The sequence below is a fragment of the Aquarana catesbeiana genome, linkage group LG03 (assembly GCF_042186555.1).
Source record: "Aquarana catesbeiana isolate 2022-GZ linkage group LG03, ASM4218655v1, whole genome shotgun sequence".
In the NCBI taxonomy this organism is placed as follows: Eukaryota; Metazoa; Chordata; class Amphibia; order Anura; family Ranidae; genus Aquarana; species Aquarana catesbeiana.
The window spans coordinates 185,778,916-185,799,520 of NC_133326.1; the positions used below are offsets into that span (position 1 = coordinate 185,778,916).

The 20,605-nt window shown below is 40.0% G+C and overlaps 1 protein-coding gene across 2 annotated transcripts in view; it reads right to left on the reverse strand.

Moving 5' to 3' along the window:
• The window catches only part of RELN (reelin), an 865,607-nt gene that overhangs the window by 17,581 nt on the left and 827,421 nt on the right, over nt 1–20,605 (reverse strand). Inside the window, exons 56-63 of one of the 2 annotated variants that reach the window (XM_073619618.1) lie at nt 17,523–17,765; nt 16,786–16,958; nt 9,411–9,484; nt 9,000–9,161; nt 5,138–5,295; nt 3,495–3,714; nt 2,597–2,794; nt 2,292–2,390 (exon numbers count right to left, since the gene is read on the reverse strand). In XM_073619618.1, coding sequence (XP_073475719.1) covers nt 2,292–2,390; nt 2,597–2,794; nt 3,495–3,714; nt 5,138–5,295; nt 9,000–9,161; nt 9,411–9,484; nt 16,786–16,958; nt 17,523–17,765 — 1,327 coding nt within the window. Of the gene's footprint in view, nt 1–2,291; nt 2,391–2,596; nt 2,795–3,494; nt 3,715–5,137; nt 5,296–8,999; nt 9,162–9,410; nt 9,485–16,785; nt 16,962–17,522; nt 17,766–20,605 lie in introns of both variants that reach the window. The other variant, XM_073619617.1, reaches the window with a different exon arrangement.

Sequence of the window (20,605 nt, forward strand, 5' to 3'; positions counted from 1 at the left end):
CCTGTTGCACTGACCACACCACATGGACCTGCCTACTACCAGGACCAATATTTTTGCCACTGCGGACAATATCTCTGCCTGCACTGACCCTGGACTTTATATGGACAGTAACCCTGCCTGCTGCCTGGACAATTGTGTTCGCCGCTGCTGACCAAGTCCCTGCCTGCTGCCTGGACCAGTGCTATCCTCCTGTGTACGACTGCGCTACTACAACCACAGGTAATCTTTTTTGTTTACGCTTTGCTCAGCATAATGTATTTTGGGGTGTAATTCTTGGTATGTGTATGCTATGTGTCCCTGGAACACCTGACGGTGTTCCTTGCATGTTGGATCTCTGTATGTGGCCAGGCTGTGTAGAAGTCTCACACATGTGGTATCGCCATACTCAGGAGGAGTAGCAGAATGTATTTTGGGGTGTCATTTTTGCTATCTAAATGCTATGTGTTGGAAATATCTTATAAACGGACAACTTTGTGTTAAAAAAAAAATGCGTTTTCATTTTTTTCCACATTTTCCAAAAACTTCTGGAAAAAAATAAACCATTCAAAAGACTCATTATGCCTCATAGATTATACGTTGGGGTGTTAGCTTTCCAAAATGGGGTCATTTTGTGGGTGTTTCCATTGTCCTGGTGCTCCAGGGCCTTCAAAAGTGCAATAGGTGGTTGAGAAATGTGATGTGTAATTTATGCTCCTAGAACACCTGATGGTGCTTCATGCATGTTGGGCCTCTGTATGTGGCCAGGCAGTGAAAAAGTCCCACAAATGTGGTATCGTAATACTCAGGAGTAGCAGAATGTATTTTGGTGTGTCATTTTTGCTATCTAAATGCTATGTGTTGGAAATATCTTATAAACGGACAACTTTGTGTAAAAAAAAAATGCGTTTTCATTTTTTTCCACATTTTCCAAAAACTTCTGGAAAAAAATAAACCATTCAAAAGACTCATTATGCCTCATAGATTATACGTTGGGGTGTTAGCTTTCCAAAATGGGGTCATTTTGTGGGTGTTTCCATTGTCCTGGTGCTCCAGGGCCTTCAAAAGTGCAATAGGTGGTTGCGAAATGTGATGTGTAATTTATGCTCCTAGAACACCTGATGGTGCTCCATGCATGTTGGGCCTCTGTATGTGGCCAGGCAGTGAAAAAGTCCCACACATGTGGTATCGTAATACTCAGGAGGAGTAGCAGAATGTATTTTGGGGTGTCATTTGTGGTATACACATGCCATGTGAGAGTAATAAGCTATTACAATGACAATTTTGTGGGAAAAAAAAAAAAAAAATCTCAATTTTGCAAAGAATTGTGGGAAAAAAATACAACTTCAAATAACTCACCATGCCTCTAACTAAATACATTGAAATGTCTACTTTCCAAAAAGGGGTTATTTGGGGGGCATTTATACTTTCCTGGCTTGTTAGGGTCTCAGGAAATGAGATAGGCCTCAGTACATCAGATGTGATAATTTTTTTATGATTTGCACCATAGCTTGTAGACTCTAAAACTTTCACACAGACCAAATAATTTCCACAAATTTTTGGTTATTTTTACCAAAGATATGTAGCAGTATAAATTGTGGCCAAAATTTATGAAGAAAATTTACGAATTTGCAAAATTTTATCACAGAAATTAGAAAAAATGTGTTTTTTTTCAAAATTTTCGGTCTTTTTTCATTTATAGCGCAAAAAATAAAAAACCCAGAGGTGATCAAATACCACCAAAATAAAGCTCTATTTGTATGAAAAAAAGGACAAAAAAATCATTTGGGTACAGTGTTGCATGACTGAGTAATTGTCATTCAAAGTGTGAGAGCACTGAAAGCTGAAAATTGGTCTGGATAGGAGGGGGGTTTAAGTGCCTAGTAAGCAAGTGGTTAATGATGTTTTTTTCTTTCTTTGTTTTGCTATTAATCAACATATATTTTTCTAACAGATACAGAGAGTTGTATTAACAATTTTTTACATTGTTGATGGTTGAGCAAAATCATTTTTTTTAATTTGAGTTAGAGTATCATTAGTTTCAAAACTATACTTGTCATATTTTTTGATACTACCCTAAGGATAGAGAAGAGTACCTTACTGTATATACACCTGAAAGCTTTTGCTAACATTTTTACATCAATGTGTTACCTTATGATAAACAAGTCTATAAGTTTTTCTAGAAGACAATAATAAAAAAATTGCAAAATGTGGATACTTACATATCCACACAGAGACAGATGAATGGATTTTTAACTCTAGCGATGGAGTTGGAATGTTTCTATTTAATGGATATGAATATAGCAGATACTCACAGTACAACTTCTACATGGTCCAGAGCCCACTGATCATGACCTGTTCCATTATGGCGGGGCTGCCACCATCGCAGTAGGACTCCTTTCATACGTGCTTCCCTATAACAATGCAGCAAAACAAACTTTTCAGTCAACATGTTCTATAAACCACAACTAAACATGTTTTCTTTAGTTATCTTGCTGCTCTTGGTAAGTTTCTTGCACAAAGAAACAGAAATCTAGGGCACATTGTACATCTCCTCTTGATACATTTCATAAAACCTCTATATCAGCACATGACAAAGACACTTATATACAATACTTACAGTGGAATATTGTAGGACACTCTTTGTGCTTGTATGAAATCTTTCGGCTGGTGCTGGGCAATGACTTGCCATGTTATGCCATTATTGACGCTGTACTGCAACAGTACCGCCTTGTCTACAGTGTTGGGATCACTTAGGTTGGTATTGCAGCTCTCAGTCTGGGCAATACTTCCTATCTGAAGTACGAACATGATTTTGCTATAAGAAAAAATAGAAAGTAACTTTTAAACAGTGAGTGCAGCAACCTTGAAAATGCATATCTTCCCAAGAGCTGGGTAGATTACAAATTTGGTAAAATAATGTTAATCCACAGTAACCCAGCATCGGTCAATGGGTTTGGTCAGCAATATCTTACTGCATATTAATTTTCAATAGTCAGCAATGTACACCGCTAGACTGACAGTTTTTGGATATTTGTCCTCCCCTCCTAGTTGTCTCTTGTTCTGTTTGCTACCTTTTCTCTGCTAATTGTTGAAAAATATATCACTTCTTTGGCAAGAAATCTAACTCTCCATGTCTTTTGGTGCCCTAGAAACCCTAGAAACCTCTATGGTTGGATGAAGGCAGTGACTAAAGCTTGCCATAGATGGTTTCTTTTTTAGTTCAGCCAGTGAGATAAATTAAAAAAAGAAGAACAGATTAGTCCATCCACACAAATGACATAGATGGAGAATTCGCCCTGCTGGGATATTGTATTCTGACAGTGTGACTCTCTGCTGTCAGAATGCACTGATTAGCAGCTGCAGCCACTGATCGATAAAAGTTTCCCAACAATCAACACACTGATCAAAATATGTCCAGTTCAGCTGCAATTTCAATTTGTCTATGGCTAGCTTTCGGTGGTAGCATATCCAGTACCATGTAGCATATATTGCCATACTAAACAGTTAGTATTTACCTTGCTCTTGTGAGATCAAGTGGTTTTGTAATGGCTTGTCTTATCTGACAACCATTGAAGTATAGAGAGTCTCCATGAGCATAGGGGGAAAGCTGTCCACATCCATTTCCAATTACACCTCCTTGAATACTCTCCCAGTTTATTTCTGTCACCTTTTCAGATTCAAAATTATCTTTAATGTAACTTGGAAGGTCATGGTTAAATATGGAGCAGTCATCACCTGTAAGTAAATATAGTAAGATGCACCAGCCTTAGCAACAAAGCTAATATGAGATTTGTCTGTTAGTCAGCACTGAACAGTAATTCCAAATACATTTGCTAAGCTACTTCAGGATTAATTATTTACTTTTTCATTAATTACTGAGTCCCAATCTCCTGAAGACTAGGTCTTAACCACTTAAGGACCGAGTCTCTTTTTGAGATTTGTTGTTTACAAGATAAAAACTTTTTTTTTTTTGCTAGAAAATTACTTAGAACCCCCAAACATTATACATTTTTGTTCTAACACCCTACAGAATAAAATGGCAGTCGTTGCAATACTTTCTGTCACACCGTATTTGCGCAGCTGTCTTACAAGTGCACTTTTTTTTGGAAAAAATACACTTTTTTGAATTAAAAAATAAGACAGCAAAGTAAAGTAAAGTTAGCCCAATTTTTTTGTTATATTGTGAAAGCTAATGTTATGCCTAGTAAATTGATACCCAACATGTTATGCTTCAAAATTGCGTCCACTCATGGAATGGTGACAAACCTTTACCCTTAAAAATCTCCATAGGCGAAGTTTAAAAAATTGTACAGTTTGCATGTTTTGAGTTACAGAGGAGGTCTAGGGCTAGAATTATTGCTCTCGTTCTACCGATCATGGCGATACCTCACATGTGTGGTTTGAACACCGTTTTCATATGCGGGCGCTACTCACGTATGCGTTCACTTCTTCACGCAAGCTTGGTGGGACGGGGCGTGTTTAAATTTTTTTTTTTCCTTATTTATTTTACCTTTTTATTTTTTATTTTTACACTGTTCTCTTAAAAAAAAATGTGTCACTTTTATTCTTATTATAAGGAATGTAAACATCCTTTGTAGTTGAAAAAAATCATGACAGGACCTCCTAAATATGAGATCTGGGGTCAAAAAGACCTCAGATCTCATATTTACACTAAAATGCAATAAAAAAAATATGTGATTTTAAAAAAAAAATAGCCCTTTAAGAGCTATGGGTGGAAGTGACGTCGCTTCCACCCTGCAATGGTATGGAGACGGGTGGGGGCCATCTTCCCCTCACTCGTCTCCATACCCAGTAAGGAAGAGCATCCGATCGCCTCCGCCACTGCCGACGGCTCCGGCCCTCTCCCGCCGCCGATAAAAGTGATCTCGCGGGAAATCTGCCGCAGAGATCACTATTATCGGAAACTGGACCGCTGGCCGAAGAAGAGGATACCAGGGTTATGGCAGCAAGCTACTGCCATAACAAAGATATCCCTCTTCAAAGTTAAGACGTATATTGGCATGCGGCGGTCCGGAAGTGGTCAAGCAGCACATGGACATGCATTTTCAGCTAGCTCAAGTGAACAATTAATGTTAATCAGTCTCAGAACAGGCAAGATGTGTGGATTTCTTTGTCTTTATTATTTTACAAAAGATACCTTGGAATCCCTCGTCACATATGCAGATTGCTCCAGTAGTGCAGTATCCACGTCCACTGCAGAGCTTAGGACAGGCTTCTCCAATATAGACGTGGTCCACAGCCCAGCTCTGTTTCTCTGTCTCATCACCCTTCTGAATCCAACGGAACTGGGTAGCACTGAGAAAATACAGCATTGTTTTTTTAAACAAAGGGGTGTTAGGAAATAATTTTCATTTAACAGGGATAGAAAACATTTTCCCACCCTTGCCAACCTCGCCCCCAGCCCACTGCTCCCAGTCTACCACTCTATACAGTCAAACAAACAAACAAACAAACAAACAATTAAGACCCCAGTCTTAGGTGACAGGTCCCAGCCAGTAAGTAGGTTGTTTCAATTAACAGGTATAGGGGTATCAGATGCAGTAATTTTACTGTTTGCTCAACTAAGGAACCTATGGGAAATAAGAGACATTGGAGCTAATCCAGGTGTAGCAAGCCACTTGCCACCTAGCTTTTCACATTTGGAGGGGGGCGACATCCATTTTTTGGCTATATATTTGCACAATAGGAAGAAAGATGTAGTGACAAGTATGTGATTCAGTACCTCTAGGATATGTAACAACAACCACCACTATCGCACACAGTCTCCAGTGTCAGTAGTGGAAGCAATAGTTCATCCCAGGGGCAGAGGAGAGAACTGTGTTGACAGTCAAGAGATCCTGCAGCTACCTTCAAAAGGATCCAGGCTTATCGTTGCTAGCACAGAGATAAAAAAAACAGGAGTGCAGTATCTCATTAAAAACTGGCAGTGTTTATTCCAAAAACAAAATAAAGCACGCTTACCTTCAAGCCACTGGATTACAGCTTAGTAGAGGGTACCCAATTCTTATCCGAGGACCATAAGTGATAGCGGTCAGCAGTCCCGAAGCCACCATGTATAGGACCCACTCAGGATGACATGTGATTAGAATGCTAAGAGAGGTGTCTGCCACCACTGTTTCCACGTGGCTACAGTCTACATGAATTAAGAAGGGGGCGGTAACGAGTATTGAAGGATCTCCTTGTTCTTCTGAACGCCTAAAGAAGGAAATCCTTTGCAATACGTTATTGCCCCCTTCTTGATTCACATTGAGTGTAGCCATGAGAAAACAGTGTCAGCAGACATTGCTCTTAGCGATCTAAACGTCTGTCATCCAGAGCGGGTCCTATACGTGCTGGCTTCAGGACTGCTGACGGCTACAACACCTGATCCTCAGATAAGAATGGGTTGCAAAATGATACCCCAGCTCCACTGCCAATATGATGATCTATGAACTGTGATCCGGTGCTCTAGCCAGGATGTTCAGGCCCCAAAATGCAGTACTTGAATCAGAAAAGGGCTGGCGACTCGGATGCTCTTGAATAAAAGTCCTTTATTGGGTTACATGGATACACGGGTACAGGCTAAACTGACGCGTTTCGGCTAAGAAGCCTTCACCAAAGCTTGATGAAGGCTTCTTAGCCGAAACGCGTCAGCGCAGCCTGTAACTGTGTACCCATGTAACCCAATAAAGGACTTTTATTCAAGAGCATCCGAGTCACCAGCTCTTTTCTGATTCAAATAAGAATGGGTTACCCTCTACTAAGCTGTCATCCAGTGGCTTGAATGTAAGTGTGCTTTATTTTGGTTTTGGAATAAACAATGCCAGTTTTTAATGAGATTCTGCGCTCCTGCTTTTTTATCTCAGTACCTCTAGGATACGTGCCTGTACATCAAAGGTCTTGGTCTGTCCTGTCCATGTTTAGAAGGTCGTGTGCACGTGTGCTGGACTGTAGCCAATTAGCTATAGCCAGTTTTGTTTGAAAGTATGGGCATGTTGGTGCACATGCGCTAGTATGCATTATCGTGCGTTCCTGACACCGGTCATGCACACAGGCCAAGGAGTGTTTTCCCTTTTTGATGGCAGATTGTGTGACTTTTTGACATTTTCATTGTTTACAAGATTATCATTGTACTGCCTTAAACATTACTGACCCAGGTTGCCTGCCTCTTGCCCTCGTTGTTGACCCTGCTCATTCCTGTTTACTTTTGTCTACCACCTGCCTTGACCTGCCTTTTGTCTACCACCTGCTTGAATATTAACTACTCTCACTCACCCATTTTGACCTCTGTTTGAACCCAGACTACACTTTCCTGCCACCTGATTCAACCCCTGCCTGAACACTTACTACTTCTTCCTGCTTTTGTGCCTTGATATATGAACCCTAAATTCTTGCAGTGCTGTTATCTTGTCTGTACAGTGTAGCCCTTTATTTCTGTGACCCCTGGGAAGGTGATCCTGAGGGCTATGACCAGCTGCAATTGTGCAGCAAAGTAACATGGGGATCTCTAGGGACCAGGGTTTTTGGGTTGCGTTGGGGAAGACTAAAGTGCCACTTAGACTCCACCCTTTGGGTGAGCCCATGTCACCTGCCTGTTGATGTCAACTGTACCAGAATGGAATCAGGTGTTTGGATATGAAAATTTCCATTAATAGAATCTATATGAAAGGCTCCACTAATAGTTTCTAGTGCTTCCTCAGGTCCTGCATAATTGCTGTTATTCTTTTATTGTGAGAGAATACATAATACAGATGCAAGCACAGAGCAAGAGTTCAAAGCACAATACATATTTCACAAATCCAATAGTAAATATTGGTAGGAAGAGAGGGGGAGATGGAGAGATGGAGAGAGAGAGAGAGAGAAAGAGAGAGAGAGGGCAGGGAGAGGGGAGAGAGAGAGAGAGAGGAGGGAAAAAGGAAAAAAAAATATATGGATGTAAGGACCCTATTCACAACTTCTTTTTATGATAGGGGGCAATTGATCCAAGGTGCACTGTATCTGCATAAAAACCCCCTTGAAGGCTAACAGTGAGTGTATCATTTCAATTCTGCTTCACTTTATTAAAATTAAATTATAACTAAAGACATTTAGGTTTTTGTTTTAGTTTTGGATAGAGTGGAGAGGGATTAGAATACCTCTCAGTTTTTATTGCTGTCTGTGCCCCGATTAGGAAGATTCCATTTAGGGAGACCCTCTCTATTTGTCCTGTTTACTATTATCATTCAAAGTGAAAGCAAAAGGAAATCCCATATTTTGGGTTGTCCCCGGGAGAGTAACAGAGGGGGAATCTTCCAATGGGGACACTAGTTCTGGTGCCCTGGGGGTCCCCAAGAAATGTCCTTAATTTGCAGGGATTTCCTCTCACTTCCTGTTTGGCTGTAGGACAGGAAGTGATAGGGAATCTCTGCAATGGGATACATTGCAGAGATTTACAAAAAAAAAATCACACAGGGGTTATAATCCTCCCTTGCTCTATCCAAAATGAAAAGAAAAGTTTTGTCTATAGTTCTACCTTAAGGGTCATTGCTGGCATCAAAAATGTGATGATTGGACTTTAAACCTCGTTTGTACAGGTCCCGCATCTGTTGTACTCACCCTCTCTTGGGGTCCCCAACCCCATCTTTCCTCCTTGTCTCCATTTTCTTTCTCTGTTTCCTCCCTCTCTGCTCCATTCCTGATATGAAGGCTATTAATGAAGACTGTTGTCCTCTAGGGGATAGCGTAGTATTGCCTGTGATATTTACCTAACCTTTACCTGATCCTCTATGGTCCTGGTAACAGACCACTGTTATATTACTTATTATGCTTACACATGCTGTTTCTTTACAAGCCTGTTTGATGATTCCCCTGCATGGGCAAACCATGGCTAATTATGATTTCTTGAAATTTCAATAAAAATATTGAAACAATAAATATATAACTTATTTGCAAACTGTACAATGCAGGACAGGACCCATCTATTTTTGTGATTATATAACATCATGGGAAGGCATGTATTATGTGAACAAAAGTCTGCATACCTGGAAGAGACATGGTCTGGCAGTTGCAATGTTACTCTTTTCCACACTGAGCTGTTAACAGAGTTGTAGATTGTGGCTTCATGGAATTGAAATGGGGAACATCCAATGCTGTTTGAGGAGGAAGGTAGGCATTGTGTCTGGACCAGCTGCCATAAATCTGTCCTGTTAAAAACAGCAAGGTGAGTGGTCATCTAATGAAATAATTGCAGTATGTAATTTACAGGAAGCTTAGATATGACATGCTTGAAACCTGTATGCTACATGTAGTTTTCCTACTTTGCTTTATATTAAAATAAATCTGTTTTAATGGAAGTTGTTGTCTTGGTCATAATCATTATGCCATATCGCACAAGCTATATTTTCCACAATACATTGATATTTGAAATGAAACTGCTGTTAGCTGTGTCTTACCTTGCATCCTTTGTGTACTCCAGCAGTACAGAGTGACGATCAACGCACGTATTCACTTCACAACCAACCACAATCTGAAATGGAAAGTTGGAAGTTTAATGAATACTGAGACAATAAACATTGTTCAAAATTAATGAAATAGACACTATGGAGACATGGGAAACAGAACCTTTCTATTGCAATATACAGCATAAGAGTATTGCGGGTTAATAGTGGACGCTTTTTATCATAGATGGAGCTAAAATGCTCCTTGGTCATTCAGATAAATGTGCGAGTCAGGCTGGGAAGGAGTTCTTAGGCCAACTAATATAGGGGTAAGTGACACCATAGAAGGTAGTTGTACACAAATCCTTATGACAGGATAAAGTATGCTGTAGGCTACAGACTCTTTTGTCCTCTATATATGGGTGCTTCTTACTTCTGAGAGCAGAGACTGGATGGATTAAAGCAAACACCATGCTGTAGCTGAAGCAAGCAGATTAAAAGAGTTGTGCCAGTATGCCAAGCCAACCTTTCTCTTTATGGGGGCATCACCTGAGCAATAAAGATATCACTGATCTAAATTAACTGTGAAATGACATTGTCAGCAATGGATCGGGGTGTCACTGTTGCCACCAGTGGTAGCGTTTGGCTCTCTCCAAGATACAGACTTAAATGTATACAGCCTTCACCAGCTTCCCCAGCAAAAAGGGTTACAACTTCTCAGTTTTCATGTTGCAGCATGTGGTATTGCGCTTCTGTTATCAGCTGACAGCAGGTAAGCAGGTGAATTTCAAAATTATAAGGCAAATATGCAATCTGGACAGCAGCTGGCAGGCAACTGAAGATATTATTAAAAGACAAGCAAGGGCCCAGAATAATAAATGGGAAGATAACAATTTCCTGTAAAAATGGTGTGATAGTCATATATAAATGGCCACTTTATTTATTTATTTTTTTAACACTTTTTTTTTATCCCAATACAAATAAACCTCTCCAGAATGAGGAGTTTTGGTTAAATGCTATATACACACAACAGACCCTAAAATAATGTTCCACAAATCACACACTGACCTTACTGAAAAAACAAGCTATAGACCAGAAATTGCTATTATGGGTATATTTAGTTCCTGTATAAACTAAACTAAACTGAATCCACATAACTAACTTGACTTATTTCCTTTTTGGGTTTTATGCAAACATAAGTTAAGGTAATGTACTGTCCATAAAACATACTTATCTTAATGCAAAAAGCTATTTTTTGGGGGAACGGGTAGGAAAGTGTTAAAAATCCTGCTAGTTTTTGCTGCCAGAGTAATACTGAGGAAATTTCATTTCATTTTCTGCCCCAGGGATGCAATCGGAAGTTAGAGAATAATTCCTGAAGTGAGGGAAATTTTCCTCTTAGACAGTTGACTCCATTGGAAGATTTACCCCAGCCTCTTGTTCTGGGGACAACTGTAAAATTTTGCATTGCCCCTCTTTCTCAGTCACAATGGCCTTGACAGAGTATCTAACCCTAGCCCACTCTATCTGAAAAAAATACATAAAAATGTTTTGCCTAGAGATATACTTTAATATGTTGGTCATATCAGCCAGGAATATGTATTGATAACAGGACAAATGTAGGTCTGATTCACGGGACAACACCTAGTTTCAAAGGCACCTCATCCCTGAAATATAATAGGATGAAAAGAGCAAAATTGAGGGGACTTTTACGGTGCCAACAAAACTTATGAAATGAATTAGAGTTAAAAATTTGATTTTATTACACAAAAAAAGATTTAAAAACAAGTTTGTTAGAAAGAACATGAAGATTTTCACAGTAATAACAATAACAAGGTGGTTATGAAATATGTAGGTTCAAACCAACAAAGAGAAGATTGCACACTAGCCCAAAATGTTTCGCTGATTGCTTCTTCAGGGGATGTGCAATTCAGAGAAAGGTTGGTGTAACAAACTAGACAATGCAAAAAGAAAAAAGTATTAGGACAAATATCATTATTATTAAACTTAATGACATGGTCTGATACATTGTAAGTGAGCAGAATCTACACTATAGATCACATAGACGTAACCACTCACCCCACAAAAATCGCCACCAAAGCAAACAAAAGCCAGATTAAAGATTCCCTCCCAAACATCCCCAATACAAGGGAGATGGTCAAAATTGTGGTCATAGAGGGCAGAAGGGTCAGACTGCGAAACAAAATATATTAGGATATTAAATAGTGATATGAACAATAAATGGTTGTAATGAATACTAAAAAGAGGGACACATGTCTCCTATAGTGTTACTTACTTCAAAAGGTCTATTGATTTATATTAGGGTAGATGAAAATAAAGACGGTTTTGAAGCAGCTTTAAGCTACCTGTACGTTGTTGGGTGCTGGAGATGATGCTACAAATAAGAGGGAAATATCAAAGATAAATTAAAACCTAGTTTTTGAAAAGTATGAATTATAGTGATAATAGTGTGAGAGATGAGTGAGTGAGTTCTTAACAAAGAGTGTAAAAATAAGACAGACCAATGGTTTGGAGGTTTAATGCATAGGACTGTGTCTCCAAAGCAACCAAAGCATAAGAAGAAAAGCGCTTCAATTTGAAAAGCTCTAGCTGATGAAGATGCTGCATATATGTTAACCACTTGCCGACCGCCTCACACAGATCACAGATATACTGCAGCAGAAGGGCTCATACAGGCAAAACCACGTACCTGTACGTTCCCCTTTAAGAGGCAGCCAGCGGGTGCGCGCCAAGCTCCGTGAGTTGGGTCGAGGGTCCCGCAGACTCGATCGCCGCGGGGATACCCGCGATCGCCTCACGGGGAGGAAGAACGGGGAGATGCTAATGTAAACAAGCATTTCCCCGTTCTGCCTAGCGACAGTGTCACTGGATCTCTGCTCCCTGTCATCGGAGCAGAGATCAGTCACATGTCACACACAGCCATGCCCCTCACAGTTAGAAACACGCCCCTAGGACACACTTAACCCCTACACTGCCACCTAGTGGTTAACCCCTTCACAGCCAGTGTCATTTACACAGGAATCAGTGCATTTGTATAGCACTGATTGCTGTATAAATGACAATGGTCCCAAAAATGTGTCAAAAATGTCTGATGTGTCCGCGATAATGTCGAAGTCACAATAAAAATCGCTGATCGCCGCCATTAAAAAAAAAAAAAAAAAAATTTATAAAAATGCCATAAAATTATCCCCTATTTTGTAAACGCTATAACTTTTGCGCAAACCGATCAATAATCGCTTATTGCGATTTTTTTTACCAAAAACATGTAGAAGAATACGTATCGGCCTAAACTGAAGAAAAAAAATAGTTTTTTTTATATATTTTTGGGGGATATTTATTATAGCAAAAAGTAAAAAAAAAAATAAAAAGCACAGGGGTGATCAAATACCACCAAAAGAAAGCTCTATTTGTGGGAAAAAATGACGTCAATTTTGTTTGGGAGCCACGTCGCACGACCGCGCAATTATCAGTTAAAGCGAATCGCAAAAAGTGCTCTGGTCAGGAAGGGGGTAAAGTGGTTAAGAAAACTTACAAGAAAAAGTTCATGACAAGTGAACAGTAAAGAGGTGAATAAGTATAGCCAACAGTTTGGAAGCATACCTGCAAACATAGACGCCGCTCGATGGAGTCTAATCCTCCGGCTCTGGCTGAATGAGACAGCCAGACAAGCCGGTCTTATCTACCCTCCATCGAGCCGGCGTCTGACGTCACCAGCTCGATGCGGACGAGACAATGCCAGCGCACATGCGCGAAGCGCCATGGAGATCCCTATGACTACAATACCCAAGGAGCTCTGCGGGGGGGGAGGAGTCAAGTCCGTCGAAGCCTAAACATGGAAAAATGTTTGTTCCTTTTTTGTTTTTTTCTGTTTATTTCTGATTACACCCATATGCATAATGACTAAATTATAACGTTGTTTAATTCATCTCCATGTGCATTTACTAAGAACAGAATCTGCACTCAGACACACGGACGAGTTGGGGTGCTGTATAGTGGTTCAGCCCCCCTTCTGTACTTTGGGTCCCCTCTCCCTTCTTTTTTCTTCCCCATCCATCTGTGTCAGCTTTAGGTTCTCCCCCTTTCCTTTCCCTTGATCTAGGGGTCTGGACATAGTGGTCATACGGACGCCCAGGGCTTGCATTTTGATTTTTCAAATGCACGCACGCTCTCACGCCTATTAGCGCCTTTAGGTTTTCCCCTTTGAGTGACAGATCACTGTCGCCATCCTAGCATTTCCATCTATTGCTTATTCCATCCACTGCTTCCCCAACGAGCTTCTGCTCTCGGAGTGGGTTGAAGTTACGTCTGTTCCATGTTTAGACTGGATGGACTTGACTCCCCCCCCCCGCAGAGCTCCTTGGGTATTGTAGTCATAGGGATCTCCATGGCGCTTCGTGCATGCGCGATGGCGTTGTCTCGTCTGCATCAAGCCGGTGACGTCAGACGCCAGCTTGATGGAGGGTAGATAAGACCGGCTTGTCTGGTTGTCTCATTCAGCCAGAGCTGGAGGATTAGACTCCATCGAGCGGCGTCTATGTTTGCAGGTATGCTTCCAAACTGTTGGCTATACTTATTTACCTCTTTACTGAGGTGAATTGTCATGAACTTTTCTTTTTTACTATTCACTTGTCATGAACTTTTCCTTCTAAGTTTTCTTAACATATATGCAGCATCTTCATCAGCTAGAGCTTTTCAACTTGAAGCGTTTTTCTCCTTATGCTTTGGTTGCTTTGGAGACACAGTCCTATGCATTAAACCTCCAAACCATTGGTCTGTCTTATTTTTACACTCTTTGTTAAGAACTCACTCACTCATCTTTCACACTATTATCACTATAATTCATACTTTTCAAAAACTAGGTTTTAATTTATCTTTGATATTTCCCTCTTATTTGTAGCATCATCTCCAGCACCCAACAACGTACAGGTAGCTTAAAGCTGCTTCAAAACCGTCTTTATTTTCATCTACCCTAATATAAATCAATAGGCCTTTTGAAGTAAGTAACACTATGGGGTTGATTTACTAAAGGCCAATAGACTGTGCACCTTGGAAAGTGCAATTGCACTCTGCAAGTGCAATTGCTCCAAAGCTTAGTAAATGAGGTAAAGCTTTGCTTTGCAAAGAATACCCAATCACATGCAAGGAAAATAAAAAAACAGCATTTTTGCTTGCACGTGATTGGTTGAAGAAAGTCAGCAGAGCTTCTGCTCATTTACTAAACCCTGGAGCAACTGCTCTTACCGTGTGCAACTGCACTTTCCAAAGTGCACAGTCTTTTTGCTTTTAGTAAATCAACCCCTATAGGAGACATGTGTCCCTCTTTTAGTATTCATTACAACCATTTATTCTTCATATCACTTTTTAATATCCTAATATATTTTGTTTCGCAGTCTGACCCTTCTGCCCTCTATGACCTCAATTTTGACCATCTCCCTTGTATTGGGGGTGTTTGGGAGGGAATCTTTAATCTGGCTTTCGTTTGCTTTGGTGGTGGTTTTTGTGGGGTGAGTGGTTACATCTATGTGGTCTGTAGTGTAGATTCTGCTCACTTACAATGTATCAGACCATGTCATTAAGTTTAATAATAATGATATTTGTCCTAATACTTTTTTCTTTTTGCATTGTCTAGTTTGTTATACCAAGCTTTCTCTGAATTGCACATCCTCTGAAGAAGCAATCAGCGACACATGTTGGGCTAGTGTGCAATCTTCTCTTTGTTGGTTTGAACCTACATATTTCATAACCACCTTGTTATTGTTATTACTGTGAAAATCTTCATGTTCTTTGTAACAAACTTGTTTTTAAACCATTTTTTGTATAAATAAAATCAATTTTTTAACTCTAATTCATTTCATATGTATTGATAACATTTCTACTGCTTACTAAAACAGACTAAGCTTTAGCAATGGTTGAAAAACAATCAAAATTACTTTGCCTTGAAAAAGTATTCATACCCCTTAACATTTTTTCCACATTTTGTCATGTTACAACCAGAAACATAAATGTATTTTATTGGGATTTTATGTGATAGATCAACACAAAGTGGCACATAATTGTGGAGTGGAAAGAAATGATAAATGGTTTTCCAATTCTTTTACAAATATGTGAAAAGTGTGGCGTGCATTTGTATTCGGCCCCCTTTACTCTGATACCTCATAACTAAAATCTTGTGTAAGCAATTGCCTTCAGAAGTCACCTAATTAGTAAATAGAGTCCACCTGTGTGCAATTTAATCTCAGTATAAATACAGCTGTTCTGTGAAGCCCTCAGAGGTTTGTTAGATCAAAGCATATTCATGTGTTAGAATGGCCCAGTCAAAGTCCAGATCTAAATCCAATCGAGAATCTGTGGCAAGACTTTAAAATTGCTGTTCACAGACGCTCTCCATCCAATCTGACAGAGCTTGAGCTATTTTGCAAATAAGAATGGGCAAACGTTTCACTCTCTAGATGTGCAATGCTGGTAGAGACATACCCAAAAAGACTTGCATCTGTAATTGCAGTGAAGGTTCTACAAAGTATTGACTCAGGGGGGCTGAATACAAATTCACGTCACACTTTTCAGATATTTATTTGTAAAAAATTTTGAAAACCGTTTATCATTTTCCTTCCACTTCACAATTATGTGCCACCTTCCCAATAAAAACATTTTTCGGTTGTAACATGACAAAAAGTGGAAATTATCAATTATAATTAACAAAGGAAAGGGATATGCAGACAAAGCACAGCATATAGGCAATATAAAAACCAATGCACTCATTTCTGCAAGTCATAAGGAAAGAATTTCATTATAATTTGTTTCTATCATTCAGATCAGAAACAGAAATCTCAGTTGCATATATTTTTAAATACATGTGATACCCCAATGCCACATCAAGATGCCTCTGAATAGGATAGTCCTACTCTATACTGTATGTGTGAGCACTCAAACTGAGACATTAACTATCTATCTATCTATCTATCTATCTATCTATCTATCTATCTATCTATCTATCTATCTATCTATCTATCATCCATTGTTCGTTCGATATAAGGTGCACTAAACTATAGTACCAAATTAAATATGAACATTCATCAGTCAACAATTAAAAGCCACTGATGCTTGATATGCATTACTGTTCATTTGGTATTATTTGTCTTTTCAGAAAATGGAAATCAGATGCATTCTGCTAACCTTGCTCTCAGTATATTCTTTGCTGGCTGGCAGGAAAGAATACTGGGAAATGTTTGTACATGTCAATTGTTTTAAAAAGCATATGACCCAACAGACATCCCGGCCTGCTCATTCCTTGGCTTTTATGTCCAGTAACAAAAACAACTATATCTTATTGAAGAATATTGTATAAACTAATTGCAAATAAAAAGCTTACCTTAAATTGTATCATATAGCCAGGCTGTATAATGAGCTCCCTTGAGGAAAGTATATTGTGAGTTCTGTCTTTCTTCTTGTTAGGCCAGTACAAGTGAAAAGATGGGTTTCCACAGAAGCCAGCAGTTCTCACAGCATTTGGGTAAAAACTCCAGTGTTCATCATGGGATGTACCTTCTAGAGAGAAAAAATATCAGTCGCTTTCTGATACAAAAATTACCCAATGCAACATATTACAATCACCCACAAACTCAATGATTGAAAATGTAACTAAAGCATGAAAATATGAGCGATGAGAGGTGGTAAAATGCTTATAGCTACTGTTATTTTGTCAAGTACAAGTTAGAAATTGGAAACAAACTCCTGATTGGTTACTACATTGCAACTCAATTTCTTTCCTTTTATCTTGAAGGTCTTAACTGCAAGTAATATACATCATTTTAAGATAAGCAGAGGGAAAATGTGTAGTTATGGACAAAATGTACTTTTGTGGGGGGTTTTTCATTCAATTTTGTTTTATATGAAGAATTTGAAGTAAAACTCATTACATTTTCCAAAGCAAATTCTACCAGATACACAATAAGCAGCAGCTTTGTTAAAAAAACATAAGCTCAGATTAGCCTCTAACATGGATCAAAGAGTTCATAAACATTTAGACAAAAGGAAGCACAATAAAACAAAAGATCAAATTTGGGCTGCATTGCATAATTTATAATTAGAGATTAGTGACAAACATACCATCATCGAATGTGTCTACAAGCTGGCTGGGGTTGATCTCAGCTCCTCCAATTAATATGTTATCAAGAGCCCACTGTGCACGATCAGGGCTGGGTACCACAAAACTGTTAATAATGGTAAAGGGCTGCCACCAGCGTAGACGGGTTGTGTTAGTTTGGGCTTTCTCTGGTAGAAGGATGTAATCGTATCTGACATCCATGTACTTTTGATAGTCCATCTCATGCAGCAATGTCCAAGAGATACCTAATGAAACAGAAGCAGTGGCTAAAATATTATTAAATTCTTTTCTGCATATATTGTGCTTCAGAAGTGGAACAAAGCTATGAACGTATGTCTGCACACCACAGGATGCAATAAAGATTTGCTCTAAAATTAGGATTTTTTCTACAGCTTACCTGTAAAATCCTGTACATCACGGGACACAGAGCAGCCATAATAACTGGGTTATACACCACCTACTGGTGAATGGACACTGGTAAATCAATCAAACAAGAAGTCCTCCCCTATATAACCCCTCCTACACAGGAAGTACCTCAGTTTTGTAGCATGCAATAAACTTCCCAGACAAGAGGGGAGGGATCTCTGTGTCCCGTGATGTACTCCAAAAAAAGGATTTTACAGGTAAACTGTAGAAAAAATCCTAATTTCTTTATCGTACATCACGGGACACAGCAGCCATAATAACTAACTGGGACGTCCCCAAGCAATGCTTTTGAGGGGAGGGAACCCATTATGAGCAAAGAAACACCATGAGAACAACAGGATCTATATTGCTGCCTGCAGTACACTGGGTCCAAATGCAACATCCTCCTGAGTTCTAACATTCACTTGATAAAACCTAGTGAATGTATGCACCGAAGACCAAGTAGCAGCCTTGCAAATCTAAGCCATCGATGCTTGATAATAAACTGCCCATGGAGCACTCACTCTTCTGGTAGAGTGTGCCCTTACTGGAAAAGGTGGGGCTTTACCCCTTAAACTATACGCCTGAACAATCACTTGTCGAATCCATTGGGAAACAGTCGACTTAGATGCTGCCTGTCCCTTCTTGGGTCCTTCTGGCAATACAAAGAGAACATCTGAGCCGACATCTTCAGACTGCCACTATTACTGTTTGTAATACTCTGAGACCAAGGCAGTCTCCTCCATGTTCTTGATGTCCACCTGGTAAAAACCCAGTGGATGTATAAACTAAAGACCAAATAGCGGTCTTGCACACCTGGACCATTGACACCTGATGGCGCATTGCCCAAGTTACTCCCACACACCTGGTAGTAAATCTCTTCCCAGAAAAAAATGGGATTTTGCCCTTTAAAACCATAGGCATCCTTGGTAATCTGGCAGATCCACTGTTAAACATTCAACCTGGATGCCTCCTGCCCTTCCTGGGCATTTCTGGCTGCACAAATCAGGATTCCTGACCTGTGCCTACAACTCAAGTAGACCCTGAGCGTCTGAACTACCTCTAGAGTAGGTAGCGATCTTTCTCCTGCCGACTGTGCATTAGGAAAAAAATAAAAAGGCAAGACACTGTTTTGATCCAAGTGAACACTAGAAACCACTCTAGGCAATAGAGATGGATTAGGACGCAACATCACCTCATGATGTGAGACCAAGAACAGCTCCTTGCATGAAAGAGCCACCAGCTCTGACACTCCACTTACTGAAGTGAAAGCAACCAAAGATGCCATCTTCCGAGATAAGGGACTAACAGTCTCCAAATTGGTTCAAACAATAGCCTCTGCAAAGTCAGCCAAGAGCGAATCCCAGTCCCAAGGACACAAGAGTGGCATGACATGTGCGACTACCTACGCTACAAGCTGTATGAAGTATGAATCAAGGAGTGAGAAGCGGTGGCCTCTGGAAAAAATGGATAGGGATGAACTAGAACCATTAATGGTACTTTAGGCCAATCGCCTTTCCCATACTGATTGGAGAAAGAGAAGAAAATTTCCACTCATATTCCTGTGGGTGCCACTTCCTGGCTTCCCCCAGGAAAAAAATATTTCCAAGTCCTGTAATCGAGGTTCCCTGAAACCAGCTTCCAGGGGCTCAACAGTGTGGATATACAGGACTCAAGACCATTAGGTCCCGTTGGACTAGGAGTGTTTAAGGAGCGACCCCCGCAAGCCTCGCTAAGTCAGCGTACCAAGCCCTCCTGGGCTAATGCGGCTAACACTATTATCAGTGTTACCACCTCCCGGATTCTTCGCAAAAGATGTGGGAGAAATCGAAACAGAGGGAAAGCATCAAATAAGGGAGAACTGATCCCTAAGGTGTTACCAGTGCATCTGCCCCTATTGTCGGTGGGACTTTCGTCCCAGACACAACCTGTTCCCACTATATGCAAACGAGAAGATCCGGACAGCCGCACTCCAGAAAGTAATAATCCAAATTTCTTTATTTTAAAATCAGGAACACATCAGATACAGGACATCATGAACAGAGTGTACAGATCATAGGCTAACACGTTTCACACTTATCCAAGTGCTTACTCATTATGAGTAAGCACTTGGATAAGTGTGAAATGCGTTAGCCTATGATCTGTACACTCTGTCCATGATGTCCTGTATCTGATGTGTTCCTGATTTTAAAATAAAGAAATTTGGATTATTACTTTCTGGAGTGCGGCTGTCCGGATCTTCTCGTTTGCATATAGTCTCTACCAGCATGAGCCAGCACCTGGAACCTCTCATCTCTGGAGAGTAAGATCAGCTTCATACCTGGTGATATCTAAACTAGTGCGGGGATAACTTTTGTATTGCAACCTGTTCCCACTTGTAGAACTTGGAATCTAGTAGATACACCTGCAGAGTTCCCTTCTATACCTGGAATATGTACTAGTGATAGAGACAGCACTTGTTGTACTGTCTCAGACAGAATGTGGTTCACCTTCCTGAGCCGCATGACTCCTGGTGGTTGATATATATGCCTGCAGAGGCATTTCCGGATTACACTACAACTGGTCCAACATCCAGAGCAAGGTGTACTGGCCAAAAAATCCAAGATATTGATGGGTAGTATTTTCTTCTATGGAGACCAAGTCGACTGAACTATAGCCACCTTCAAACCAACTGCAGAAG